The sequence below is a fragment of the Gopherus flavomarginatus genome, chromosome 16 (assembly GCF_025201925.1).
Source record: "Gopherus flavomarginatus isolate rGopFla2 chromosome 16, rGopFla2.mat.asm, whole genome shotgun sequence".
NCBI lineage: Eukaryota > Metazoa > Chordata > Testudines > Testudinidae > Gopherus > Gopherus flavomarginatus.
Window position 1 is genome coordinate 946,949 of NC_066632.1, and position 13,976 is coordinate 960,924.

The 13,976-nt window shown below is 57.6% G+C and overlaps 2 protein-coding genes across 8 annotated transcripts in view; both read right to left on the reverse strand.

The window, feature by feature from the left end:
* DNMT1 (DNA methyltransferase 1) overlaps positions 1–13,976 on the reverse strand; it is a 33,031-nt gene that overhangs the window by 4,500 nt on the left and 14,555 nt on the right. For 5 of the 7 annotated variants that reach the window (XM_050924794.1, XM_050924798.1, XM_050924797.1 and 2 more), the window contains 16 exons: positions 13,642–13,760; positions 12,995–13,087; positions 12,297–12,448; positions 11,401–11,588; positions 10,513–10,702; positions 9,851–9,948; positions 8,839–8,986; positions 7,730–7,845; positions 7,004–7,205; positions 6,271–6,404; positions 5,346–5,519; positions 3,915–4,136; positions 2,970–3,162; positions 2,354–2,444; positions 1,422–1,550; positions 374–656 (listed from right to left, as the gene is read on the reverse strand). In XM_050924794.1, the coding sequence (XP_050780751.1) occupies positions 374–656; positions 1,422–1,550; positions 2,354–2,444; positions 2,970–3,162; positions 3,915–4,136; positions 5,346–5,519; positions 6,271–6,404; positions 7,004–7,205; positions 7,730–7,845; positions 8,839–8,986; positions 9,851–9,948; positions 10,513–10,702; positions 11,401–11,588; positions 12,297–12,448; positions 12,995–13,087; positions 13,642–13,760 (2,532 nt within the window). The remainder of the gene's footprint in view (positions 1–373; positions 657–1,421; positions 1,551–2,353; positions 2,445–2,969; positions 3,163–3,914; positions 4,137–5,345; positions 5,520–6,270; positions 6,405–7,003; positions 7,206–7,729; positions 7,846–8,838; positions 8,987–9,850; positions 9,949–10,512; positions 10,703–11,400; positions 11,589–12,296; positions 12,449–12,994; positions 13,088–13,641; positions 13,761–13,976) is intronic. The other 2 variants (XM_050924795.1, XM_050924796.1) reach the window with 2 other exon arrangements.
* Positions 6,247–13,976, reverse strand: part of S1PR2 (sphingosine-1-phosphate receptor 2) — a 61,405-nt gene continuing 53,675 nt past the window's right edge. Inside the window, exon 3 of the transcript XR_007769596.1 lies at positions 6,247–6,257. The gene's annotated coding sequence lies outside the window, so the exon portion shown is untranslated. The remainder of the gene's footprint in view (positions 6,258–13,976) is intronic.

The window sequence follows — 13,976 nt, forward strand, 5'->3', positions numbered from 1 at the left end:
CTTCCACCCTCTCCACACCCTCGGGGACAGTTCAGTCGTTAAAGCAGAGGACTCGGGTTCCTGGGCTCTTTGACCTTGGAGCAAGACACATCCCCCACTCTGTTGTGCCTCAGTTTCTTTGTATGTCTGGCCATGACCCTAAGGTCAGAGCTCGCCAAGCACAGGTCACACGAGACCCCGAAAAGCCTCCATGGGAGGAGCGGGGCCCAGAGCCCCAGCAGCACCTGCAGACCCAGTTTGCATTTCCCTAGCAGGGCATGCCCAGGCAGAGCCCACTGCTCCGATACATGGACGCAGGGGGCTTCTCAGGTACGCCAGCGGCAGCCAGCCACCCATCGGGACGGGCAGCCGGCGGCAAGGCCGGGCCCCTCACCTGAGAAAGGAGACCACCAGGGAGTTCTTGAACTTGGAGTAGGTGCGGGAGTTGAAGCGATTCATGCCGCTGAAGCCCTGGCAGGGCGGGCCGCCGCACAGCATCTCCACGTCCCCCTTCTGCGGGAGCTTCTGGCCCAGCGAGTTGGTCTTCTCACCAGACATGACCAGCTTCAGCAGCACATTGCAGTCCTCGGTGAACACCGTGGTGCCGGGATTATTGAGGCGGAAGGCCTGGGCAGCCGGATCCCACATCTCGATGGCCCACAGCGTCTCCGAGATCCCTGGGGACGGAGCAGGAGCCAAGGACGTTAGACCCAGCAGCAGCCCACGGCAGGCACCTCACACCCGTTCCACCCAACTCGGCTCTGTCATTTTCAGGGAGCATGTGTGGGGTGGGGGTAGGGGACTGCTAGAGGTGGTGCGGTCTAGTGAGTGGAGCATTGGACAGGGGCTCAGGACAGCTGAGTTCTATTCCCGCCTCTGCCACTGACCTTGGGCAAGTTCCTTTCCCTCCCTTGTGCCTCAGTTTCCCCTCCAGCCCCTGGGTCTATCTAGGCTGCGAGCTCTTTGGCCAGGGACTGATTCATACGAGCATCTGTGCAGGGCCCAGCAGGGGAGCGTGGAGGTTTGTTCCAGAGTCAGGAAATCAGCCGTGGAGCTCCAGGGCCTGCTCGCAGGCGGGCAGCCGAGACCGGTGGGTTGCGACCGGCGAGTGGGGGGATGCTGCAATCTACTATAGCAAAGCGACTCTTACTCCCCCCTCCAGCCACCCCCAGTTCAAGCTCCAGGATTCTCCGCCAGCCTCTGGCAACGCAGGTACGTGCCAGCAGTTCATTGCTGCTGCTATGTAAACCTAAGGGGGTGACACACATTTGGCTTTCAAATAAGGGACTGCCAGCCTGCGAAAGCCAAGGAACGGGGGCCCCTCTGGGACTCGCTCGTGCCGGGACCCCCAGGCACCACAGTACTAGAAACAATTCACACCGAAGAGATGCAAGGAGGAAGGGCCCCCCCCCAGGGCCCTGGCTCTGCACCCCACTCCTTGCCTGCTTGGTGGAATCCCTCAGACAGGCCCCCGCAGCCCGAGAACACATCCAGGGTGCGCAGTTTGGGCAGCTTCACCTCGGCAGCCTCCTGTCTGCTTTGCTCCGAGGCAGACGCCGACTTGCCTTTGCCTGGGCGGGGAAAGGAGAGACCGTTTGTGCCGGCACCCGGCTGCCTCTCTGGCCACGGTCGGGAGCAGGCGAGAACTCAGGTGGGTTAAGGGGCTGCTTTCCAAAGGGCAGGCTGGCACCCAAGCACCATTACCCCCCTGCCCCCACAGTCTATTTCCTTGCTAGCGTTTGGAATGCAGATCCTTCCCCCATCTCTACATCACTTAAAACCAACATGAAGCCCTCGCCGGCTGGACGGGTTTAACCCACTCGCACTAGAGCCTCCCCCTAAGTCCACTGCAACAGAACGTCTCCCCCTTCCCACCACCCCGCCGCCTTTCGTCCCCACTCCCAGCCAGGAAGGTACGTCGGCCCTTCCCCCCCTTCGTGTGGCTCTTTCACGCAGCAACGGGGGAGAGAAGAAACACGAAACCAGCACAACAGCTTGGGCACATGCCAGGCTGAGCTCCTTGGGGCAGACAGTGCCCAGCACCTTAGGGGTCTGGGCCATAGACGCTACTGTCATACACCTAACAAACAACGTACAGCTCCCAGCACAACAGGGGCCTGGGCCACGACTCTGATACAGGAAACTACTCTAAGCTTTTGGGAGTGAGTTAAGGTTTCATATTGCTGTCCCTTTACAACGCTGCAGGAGATACACCTGTATCCTGCATGAACATTACTTCAAACCAGCATTTCTGTGTCTGGTTATGCACAATGCAGCTTTCCCTGCACGGTTCTGGGCAAGCTGTGCAGTAACATGGAGCAGAAGCAGCTACAAAAAAGTTGCAAGAGACAAAAACACCAGGATTTAGACTTACCTTTGCCTTTGCCTTTCCCCTTGCCTTTACTGCCAGCTCGGCGGGCATGGTTCGGGGGGTCTTCAAAGCTCTTGGTTTTTGCATTGTAAGCCTGCAAGGGAACAGACGTAAGGCTCATGCGTGCCCTTTATGCCACCAGTCCAGCTGGTGTTTGGGGGACGCTGTCTTCGTGAGCACTACGCTGCTTCAGTTAACGTAGGGCAGCGCCAGAATCCACCCACCCCTTTGTCTAAGCCCCTGTGTGATCCTGAAAACTGCCCCCTGGACGCAGCCCGGGCGCTCAGCTCCACAGTGAAGCACTGTGACACACTTCTGGTGGCTCTCGGAGAGAGGGCTCTTATGCTTCTGCCTGGACTCCCCTGAGAACCGCTCACACCCTTGCTGGCTGGCTCAGGACAGATGGGGCCATGTCCCTTTCAACAACGCTTGGCAGAGTCAAACAGTGCTACGCTCCCCTAGCAGGTACAAAGAGTCCCTGAGACTTGTGACGTGCCCCAGATGTTATCATCGGCTACTGATGTTAACGATGTGCAAGTCAGTTCTAGCAACCCCTCACGTGTCACGTCACCTGCTCTGTTCGCTCCCGCCCCCCCGTGCACCTCCAAGCAGAGGTTACCTCTAGGAAGTAGAAACGGTCAGACCCGCTGGCAGAATAGTCCTGAATACATTCCGTCAGGTCCTCTCCGTACTCCACCCTACAGCGGCCCTGCACAGCCTTGAAGTCCAGCGTCACCTCCTCATCGCTCCAGTACAGCAGGTTGATGTCCGAGTGGTAACTTGCTTTCATGGACTTGTGGGTGTTCTCAGGCCTGCAGCACACAGGTCACTTTCACTAGGGAGTGTGCTTGGGGGAGGCGGGGAAAGGGACTGCGCTTCTACCCCGCACACTGCCTGAGTTCCAACATCCACCATGTTAAGTCCGTCCCCTTGGAGAAGACAGACAGGAACGTTCACCCAAATCTCTCCTGCCCCGTTAGCTGGTGCTCATCCTGCTGGAGAAGGTTAGATTCGTTCTGATAAACAAAGCAGCTGGTTTGTTATCCCGGCGGGACATGCAAAGAGGTGGGAGTAGCTCCTGAAGGATGACCTAGAGTGTGGGCTGAGCAGGGCTGCGAGGAAACCTAGGAACAGTGCAGAACCTGGCTAGGGCTGAATGGAGCACTGGGTTAGGGAATGTCTGCGCCGAATGCTGCCACCTCAGACAGACACACACGCACTAGCTTTGCTCAAAATAGCACACTAAAAACAGCAGCATAGCTGGGTGCAGCACAGGCAGCGGCTCGGGCTAGCCACCGGAGTACATGCCCTGGGGAGGTTTGGACTCAGGCAGCCGCCTGTTCAGCTATCCCTGGCCGCAGAGCTAGCACGTCTGTCTGGCCGAGCTGGGAAGCACCCTCCTGGCTGAGCGCAGACGGCCCCTGTGTGGTCCCAGGGAGAGTTCCGGTCTGTCTATGCAGAATGCTGGCTTTGCTTTGGGGACAGGGTGGAGAAGGCCCCTACTCGTGCGGCTCCTCCCCAAACGGACCTTCCGGAGGCTCTGCCCGAGCCCAGCCCCGCTCACCTGTAGAACTTGTAGACCCGCAGCTTGATGTCAGCTTCGTTGGGCTTGCCATTGCTGCGTATGCTGCAGAAGATCTCCTTGATGCGGCCCACGCGGTACGGCTCCGGGGCATCCTGGTTGCTGCCCTTGATGTACTCGGAGGACTTGCGGTAGTGCTCTGGGTACAGCTCCTCATCCACAGCCTCCTTCTTGGGGCGCTTGGCTGGGCTGGCCAGCTTCATGCTGGGGTTGGGGGAGAGCGGAGCAGGGGTAAGAGGCTGCCCACCGATCCACCCTTCAGGGGACAATCCAACGCAGCCCCCCGAAGTGCCCCGGCCTGGCAGCGACTCTGCTTTCGGAACCAGGGCCCTTCCCTGATTAAGGAGCCCCTCTGACGAAGCAGAAAGCCTGCCTGCAGCAAGGAGGTACGAGATCTTGTGAGGTCCCCTCTTCCGCGTGTGCAGCCCAGGCGTTTTCAGAGCCCCGATGCTGCCGGAATACACGTCTCCTGAGCTGCCACAACGGCTCGGACACAGCGAGCTCTCTAGCCCCCTGTCCCGTCTCTGACCAGCTGCTTCAGAGGAGGGTGCAAGACAGAGTCACTTGGGCAGGAAGCTCTTCGAGGCAGGAACTGTTGGGTGTTTGTGCAGAACTTCGCGCAGTGGGTCCTGCTCCATGCTGGGCTCCTAGGCACGACCCAAAGACAACACCCTCCTGTAGGCAGCTGCATGATGTTTGGGTCATGGCCTAGCGATTCAGTGCTGCCACTCCCAGACGGAGGCTGCTACACACCCGTGAGAATCTTCTCTGCTACTCTGCGCACCAGCCACTTTATAGAACCAGGTTACCCGAGTTTCAGCCAGACCAGCTTCGTGTCCTGCTACATTTCCCCCCGCCCCCTGAAAAACTTTATTCCAACTCACCCAGCAGCTGTAGGGGGCTTACATGTCCAAAAAGCAACCAAGGAAGCTCAATCTATGGAGTTTACCCAAGGAAAGATTAAGAGCTGACCTGCTCCCTGGCTACATGGGGAAGAGGTTAGGGCAGTGAGGGCTCCTTAGCCGAGTAGGAAAAGGCAGAATGAAACCCTGCAGCCAGCAGTTGAATCCAGACAGAAGTCACACTAGAAATAAGGTGCAGATTTTTTTTTTTTTAAACCAGGGAGGGCCATTAACCAGGGGAACAACTTGCCTAAGGACAGGGCGGATACTCCATCACATACGCTCTTTAACTCAAGACCATGTGTCTTTCTGTAGAGCCTGCTCCAGCCCAACTGGGGGGAGGAGCTCTGCGGGAGGTCACATAGGGATCTTCTAGACTTAAAAACCTCGGAATCCATTTACAGCTGCTGGGTTCTCCGTTCTGGGAGATACTGAAGACAACTCCGCCATGGGGGCTGTGAATAAACCCTGCCGAGAAGAGACACCCCCTGCCCGCCTGGCAAGAACCAACCTGAAGGAGAAAGCCTCCGGCAGCAGGAAGACGCCATCCCCTATCCTGTACTGCACCCCGTTCTTTGTCGCCAGGCCGTAAAACATCTTCCCGTCCACCTCCTCTTGGGGCTCCATGACTCTGAGTATTTCCTTCTGCCTCACCTCGTCCAAGCGAGCGCAGCTCATACAGAACCTGTGGGGGAAGCAGAGGGCTCGGAGCTGGATGCAAAGGGCAGCTGAGATATTTATGGGTGCTGCAATCTGTGCTCTTGGGGGCAGGGACTGTGCCTCTGTTGTATGCGCAGCACCTAACACAATGGGGGCCTGATCTGTGCACGACAAACATCACACCTGCTGCTTTTCACACATACCCCACACTGGCTTAAAATGCGAGGGGGGGGGGGTGGATTTTGATGGGTCCTGGGGGGGATTTAATCAACACTCCTATCTGAGCCAGGATAGAAGTTGCAAAGAGTCCTGTGGCACCTTATAGACTAACAGACGTATTGGAGCATGAGCTTTCGGGGGTGAATCCCTACCTCGCCGGATACATGTCATGTGGGGATTCACCCATGAAGGCTCATGCTCCAAAACGTCTGTTAGTCTATAAGGTGCCACAGGACTCTGTTGCCTTTTACAGATCCAGACTAACACGGCTCCCCTCTGATACAGGATAGAAGCTGAAACTACTACTAGATAAATTCATCGTTCGGCGTGTCTGAGCCAAGCCCCAGGTTACTGTTAGCACAGTGCCCCAGATGGTTGAGCTGAGAAAACGAGAACCAGCCAGTCCGCCCTGATTGGTTTGAAGCTCCTCTCCTGCCTTGAGCTGGCAATAACCCGAGTACAAATAAACCAGAGCTCAGGCGAGTTGCGTCTAAACCCATCTCTGGAGAGACGATGGAGCCTTTTGCCCCGCCAGCCAGGCAGCCTCACGCACTCACTTGTACTTGTTGTCTTCCAAGGGCTGGAGCTTCGGAGGAGACTCGAACCTGGCGTACTCTTGATCATACCACATTTGGTAGAAATAGGTCCTGCCATCGTCTTCCACCATCTTTATCTCCATGTCCAGCCCCCCCTGTGGGGAAAGACAAATTGTAGAGGTCCCGCAGCCAGGGGGCGAGCAACTGTCTGGATCCCACTGCCGGACAGACTGTTGTTACGTACTCAGGATACTTATCAAAAGAGCATCACACGTGGGGGAAGGGCGGGGAACCTCTGTTCCCCTCGCAAACTTCTCTCCAGGAAGTTACCCAAACAGAGCCAGTGTATCATTCCGAGAACGAGGGGCGCCAGGACACCTGGGTTCTATTCCCAGCTCTGCCACTGACCTGCTGCGTGACAGTCGGCAAGGTGCTTCCTCTCTCTGTGCCTCTGTTTCCCCTCCCACCCTTCATCTGTTCACACTGCAAGCTCCTCAGAAAAGGAACCACCTCTCACTAGCTGTGCATACAGCCCCTCGTGCAACAGGGCCCTGACCTTGTCTGGGGCCGCTAAGCAATCGAGTCCATTTCGTTGGACAGCCGTTTTCGCCAAGCCTCTACTAGCTCAATGACCAGCTGTGTCCTTCAAGCAGCTGTCACTTGCTGATGTCCCAAGATAAGCAGACTAGGCTGGGTCCCGAGCCACGCAGCACTCTCCCACCGGAGGCCTGCCAAGACGACGGCAGCCACCCACCTCCAAGGCCCAGTTCTCCGAGGGAGCCTTGTAGACAACGTTCACTTTGCCGTGGATGTAGGACAGCTGCATGTCCTCGCACTCGTCCACCAGGAAGAGCTCCAATGAGTCCGAGGTCTTTCCCAGGACAGTGTCGATGCCCTGGCAGAACCAGTGGGCATGGAACATTTGTCCACTGCTGTCTTCCCACAGCGCAGTGACTCTGCAAGGGAAGGGCTTGTGTTTTACCACCACCCCAAGGCTGCCAAGGGAAAGATGCTTTCCTCATCGCTGGCTGGGCTACGAAAGTTTCACCCTGAGCGGTGCTGGGGCAAACGAGACCCCAGGCAGAGAGGGTCCGGGGAGAGCTGGGACTCCGGAGACCCAGGTTCTCTTCCCAACTCTGCCACTGCCCTGCTGGATGACCACAGGCAAGTCACCTCCCTTCCCAGAGCCTGGGTCTCCTCTCCCACCCATCTGTCATGCGTATTTAGACCGAGCTCCTTGGGGCAGGTCTCTTACCGTAGGTAAGGGCAGGTTCTAGGCTGGGGCCTCCAGGACCCACCATCGCACAAATCAGTAACAGCAGAGTGACAGCCTCACTCAGACAGGGATCTCCCAACATCTCTGCAGGAAATGCCCCTGTGTGATCACTGCAGGACACGCCTGTAATCCCTGCACCAGTCCCTGCCCAGAACCCCTCCGGCACGCAGACAAATGCACGTTCGCCCCCAGATCGCCACAAACCTGGCTAGGTAGAGAGGCTTGGAGGGCTCGTCGGGGCTGACGGAAACGCAGTCCCCCACCTCCAGGGTCTCGGAATCAATGCAAACCTTCTGGTAATAGTCCTTCTTCCCGTCGCGCTGCGGACAAAGGCTGCTTATTAGAACCGGCAGAAACCCCATTACCTGGAGTTTTCTCATTTCTCTCGTGGTTCGGAGCTAGAGACACTCCCCTGCTCTGCCAGACAGCACCTGGAACCCACGGTGAGCTCTCCGTGTCCTTCCGCAGAGCCCACGAGTTGACAGTCCCGGCTAAGGAGCTTTTGCACACTGGCTGCAGCTGCAGCAGCTCCTGCTTTTAGCGATGGGGTCCCTGGCTCAGTCCCCAGTGTGCTGGCCACGAGGGCAGCCCGTACGAGGGAGTCGGGGGCTTTCATTAGCAGGCTTACTGAGCGTTCCTGCTGTGACCGCAGCAGAGCTCCTCACTGGTGGGGCTGGAGAAGCCGTGAACGCTGACCCGCATCTATTCCCAGAGACAGGGGTTCTGGCCCTTGCATTGTAGCCACTCAACCACAGCCCAGCCGTCACGAAAGCCACCCCAGCCTGCAGACAACAGGAGCTCGACACTTCCCGCAAGACGCTCGGTTCTAGCAAGGCCTCGAGCCCCGCAGAGACGAGGAAAGGTTCCGATTGAGGGTTAACCTCTGACAGGCCCACAAACTCCCACCCAAATCTGCTCCCCATGCAGCGCGCTGGCAAACCAAACAGGCTAGAGTGGACAAAGGAGGTGCGGCTGAAAAGCCCCAATTCCCCCAGGTGGCTGGTACATCTCAAAACGCTCCCGCATGTGTCACAGACACCATCAGACCTGTGCAGCGGATCTCGCTGCACGTTCCCTAAGCAGCACGCAGGTGGTACCTGCACCCAGCACAGCAGATCCACGTCCACCAAGGAAAGCAGGGGCTATGCGCGAGTGCTGCGCTGAAGACCTGGCAATGGGGCAGCAGCGAGACCCTGCAGCTTCCCAGCTGGCAGGTAATGTTCCACCCACTGGGGAGATTTGCTCACGACATCGATGCCCGTTTACCTGGGCGGGAACACGCGTTGCCAGTGAGATGTCTCCTCCGGCCCTACCTTGATTGGCTCCCCCACCCAGGAAATCCTGCTTTTATTCTGCTTCTTCTTCCTTCCCTGGAGCATTTTTTTGGGGGACGGCATTTCGGGGATGTTATCGTCCACCTCCTCGTCTTCATCTGCTTCTCTGACGGCCAGATTGGGGCACCTAGGGTGGGAGCGACAGTCAGGGCATCCGGTGACTGACGAGGCCACGCGCTCCGTCCCCACCACCCGCCAGGGCAGGTCGGCTCCTTCAACAGGCTCCCAAGTGCTTTGCCCAGCCCATCCCAACGCCAGGGCTTCCACCGTCTCCCATGGGAGATGCTGCCACAGCCCGATTCCACCCCTGGTCCCCGAGCCTCCGACCATTATTCCCAGCAGCAGCCCATCCCGAACTCTGGCATGCTGCTGCCTAAGCCATTCTGCTGTGTCCTCCGTGCTCAGCGCCTTTGGGAGGGGCAGATGGTCCCATCCCTGCCCCACTCTGCAGTGGGAGAGGGAATTTCACTCAGTTCTGTTCAGGTTTTCTAGTCACATCACTACCTGGGTCTGGTCTGGCTTGCTACAGAAAGGACGTGTCACTGAGATTAGCGTGGGCAGCACGTCCCTCCGCCCCGTCGACAGACAGCAGCGGGTTCAAGGTAACGAGAGCAGAGTGGAGTGGCCAACACGCCTATCCAGACTTACACCGGGAAAGCTCTCAAACTACCGAGCACTTTGGAAGGGCCATAAACCCTTGTGCTTCAGGGCGTGAGCTGAGTCAGGAGGGAATCTCCCCCAGGGGCAGGTTATCCCATCGCTGTCTGCTGCTGTGGCTCTTGGCTGACACGGCCAGTGCTGGCCCTGCTGGAGACAGAGACCAGACTCTGCTCCTGTCTGGTCATTCCAATCCCGGGTAGTACCAGCTGTCATTCTGTCCTGCCAGGAGACTGCTGACTCCCTGTACAGTAATGTCTGCTGTCCCCAGGGGTAGAGGGGCCCCCAGCATCCACCCCCCCGGGCTCTGCGCAGCTCCCAGGCGCTCGCTCGCCTCCTCTGCAGGCAGGCTTGCTTGCTCCGTCCACTACCACCGAACTTGACCATGTTCTGGCAGGCTTTGCACTTTCCACACTCGGGCTGCTGACAGACCTGCAGGGAAGGGGAGAAAGGAGAAGGCTGAGTGGCTGCCAACGGTGGAGGAGCCGTAGGAGCAACTCGTCCCCGAGGACGTGGCGCTCGCAAGTGGAAGCAGGAGCTTGGCTCCATCAGGTCTTGCTCCTGACCGTGGCCAACAGCAGAGTACAGGCATGAGCAAAGCCTGTGGACAGACTCACACTGACTAGAAGAGGATTTGGAGTGGAGAGCGAGCACCCCATGCTGCTCCTTAGCATCCTCCCACCACGGAGCAACCCTGGCTGGCTCGGGAGGTGCCAAAGGGGCCTCCGGGAGAACCAGGCCTGGAGGGAAATGGCAGAGCCGCCCTGACACAGTACAGCTTCCTTCCTTTCCCCGCACTGTTCTCAGTGTTTCCCTTCTTTAGGCTGCAGGGAAATGGATGCATTGTCCCCAGAAAGGAGAACGTCGCCCCACTGAGCCTTTCCCTCTGGGGCACCACGTCCAGCCAGCCACACAGCCCAAGGGGCAGCGGGAAGCCATTCCCCAGCACTCTCCCCTGAGCCCCCAAGCTGGGGGTCAGATGCAGCTGCTGGTTACCTCACACACGCCGCAGCGCCGGCGCTTCATGGCGTTCTCCTTGTCTTCCTCTCTCTCGTTCTTCTCGATCTGCTCCGAGAAGAAGGTGTCGAAGATGAGGTACACCAGCTTGGTGGTGGTGGCCTTGGTGGGCCCTTTGTCCTTGTCTATCTTGGTGGGATGCCGAATGGCCTGTCTCCTCGCCGCTCGCCTGGAACAGAGAGCGGCTCAGGCACTGCCCGCTGCAGCACGGTCCTGCACTGGTGGCATTACCCTGTCCCACCAGACACTGGGATGGAAAAATTCTGGCTACGTGCAATGCCAATGACCGCTCTCCTCATACCCCCCCTGGCCCGCACGCAAGCTGGCACAGTACCTACTACAGAATCTCATGATAAAAGGTGTCTAACTATTGGCTTGGCAGGAAATGCCCCTTAACTGGCACTGAAAATGCACTCGTAAGAGAGAGTCCCCACAATCCAGACTGACCAAGGAAGGATCACACGGGGAACCGAGGCCCAGAGATGCAGGGACTCACGCAAGGTTCCATGGGGAGCCTGTGGCCGGGCTGGGAACAGACACCAGGTCTCCTGGATCCCGGCCCAGTGTTTTAACCACCAGACCGCCCTGGCTCCCTAAACAGCAACGCAGAGGGGATTGTCTTTGCACTCAACTGGACTGATTAGGAGCCGAGTTCAGGAGCCCCTTATGGCAACTCACCCCACGCTGGCATACAGATCCCTGGGGTCTGTCTAGAGCCAGGGAAGTTACCCCAGAATAAGGTAGGGCGTGAATTCAACATGGCATAGCAGCGGGCAGAGGCAAGGCCCGAGACCTAGTGCCTGTATAACCCCCAGCAGAGCACAGCTGTTTGCAGAATGGGCCGGGGGCAGCTCCCACCACCCCTACCTCTTCCCCAGGGTGACGCCCGCCAGTTTGATCAGGTCTCTCATGCACGGCGTGATGAGGACGGGCGGCTCATCACTGTCTCCAGCCTCATCGTAGCTCTCCACCTGCTCCACCACAAACTGGGCGTGCCGCAGCAGAGAGTCCTCCGTGAAGCGGTTGAAGTTCAGCCCAGCAGGAGGCACTGTTGTCTGAAAAGACGCAGCAGAGGGTCACGGGACATCCCCGCCTACAGCACACCTCACACCACCCGAGAGCATTGCAGCTCTAGACCCAACGGCACGGACCATTTCACAGGCAGCCAGAGTCTTGGGGTCCCTGGTTCTTGGACACAGGGGCGCAGACCACTCAGGGCGGCCCCACAAACTCACCAAGAGCGACTGAAAAGGGAAGCCTCTCATTCCCTCAGCGAGGCTGAGATTCACCCTCGTGCAGCAACACCACAGCCACATCAGCCCTCAGACCAGGCCTCAGCATGGCCACGGCCTTGTGGGGAGCTGTGCGGACGAGTGACATTCACCCTCGCCGTAGGGAAGAACTGGAGGCAGAGCTCCACCCTCCAGAGGGTTTAGTAAAGAGGAACAACCTACAGTGTGGCTTGAGACAAACCACAAGTAGAATAAAATCCATCTCCTCGCTCTCACCCACACCCCATTCAATGGGGAGGACCAGATGGACACATCCTCGTACAGTGTGAACAGCCCAAGAGTTCAGAGTCAGCTAGTCCAGCAGTTCCCATAGGAGGACACACCCTGGAATCCGTCGCTCACCTCGCCAAGCGCCCCCTGACATTTAGCAGCATGGCTGTGACCCCTTGGCTCCTGTCTGCAATGCCCCTGGGGGCTGGGAACCCAACGGGGAGACTCTGTGGGTCAGAGGACGGCCACGCCATGTCTCACCTCGATCTTGTTCAGCAAGTCCTCATAGCTGACATCGGGATTGTTCTGGAGGAATTCCACAACAATTTTACTCATGTAGATCTTCTCCTGCATTAAGGCAAAGGTGGGAGCGTATTCCTCGCTGGGATCCATGAGAATGTAATCCGCAAAGGCTGAAGCAGAGAGAGATTGCCAGAGACGGTGATTGCAGGGGCTTTACGGAACACGTCACCGAACAGCCGAAAGGCCCAAATAAGCTAAGGAACATGTGACGGGAAAAGTGTAAAGGACTCTCAGAAGCAGAGTCCTGTCAGTCCCCCAAGCGTCTACACAGACTTCAATTCAAGAGTGGCTTAGCTCTGTTTAGCATCACTTTGTTCCTCATTGGTATCATCCAAAATAATACCCACCTGCACATGGCCTTTGGCAAGAGTTTAAAACCCCTCCCTGAGTTACACTGGGGCAGCTGCGCATGGATGAGTCCAGAGAAAAATCAGCATTTCGTGGCTTGTGTAACAGGAGTGACCCCCCAGCATCAGCAATTGATTTGCAACAACCCGCTCTGGCGGTTATCGAGTGCCTCGGCTCCCACTCCCCACCCCCCAGCAGCTTGCTGCTTCGTAGCCGTGGGGTACCTGAATCTTTAACCCTCAGAGCACAGGGATCCCGCCAGCCCCCCCAAGGGAGAAGCCCCCTGAAACGCCCGTTTGCGGACCTACCTGTAGTGAATCCGATCAAGGCTCTTTCTCCTCCATCAAACCCAGTGATCCACCAAGCGTTTATGGGACCTAGTTTCTTGGCTCGGACGCCACCTGAACGGGGAAGAGCAAGGATGTTTCTCAGACACACACACACTCCTAGGAACACACTGCAAGGGTTCGGATTCTGTTGCCCAGGGCCCAGATTCTCTGTTGCCGCACACTGTTCAGCCCGTGGCACCAGATCAGAGCAGGTGAGAAACACTACCAGCTCACGACAGGAGCGTACTGCACACACTGCACATCTCCGGAGAACCAGGCCTGCACGCTGATTTACTGGCCCAGATCAGAGCACAGCTGCTTTTAAAACACTTGCCATTAACAGGCTGTTGAACTTCGGTTCAGAATCAGCACTGCCATGTTGCCCCCAGCCCCACCATAACCGAGCTCCTGCAGAATTACTGAACAATTTACTCCGTGGCAGTAACTAGTGCTAGCAACGTCACCTGAGAGGAGAGGTCGTTCCTCGCACTGCCAAGATTCCACTGGCGGCACAAAGACTGGGTTTCCCAGGCCTTTGGACTGGTCCTCAGGACACAGACTGAGGAAGTCCCAGGATACCAGGCAGGCCGGTGTCTGCCTCCAGCTCTGCGACAAAAGACACTTACCATCTAGACAAGGGTTGTCGTCATATATTGGTTTCACAGCACCACTGAAGTACAGTTCTATGTTCCTCTCTATGAGCCCGGTGTCAAACGGACACAAATGACCCTTTTTGTCGTAGACGCTGTGCGAGAGAGGAGAAAGGATGTTTCCCGATTGCACGTTGTTCAACACCTCAAGGATGTTACACTTAATACTCAGCTTAAGCCAGCATCCAGGGCTCGCTGCAAACAGCTCTGCATTTACATGTCCTGCGTCGGACACGGGGAGATGCATACTTCCCTTAGCAAGGGCAGAAAGGATTGCACGCCCGGGAACCAAGCTCCAGGCTACGTGCATG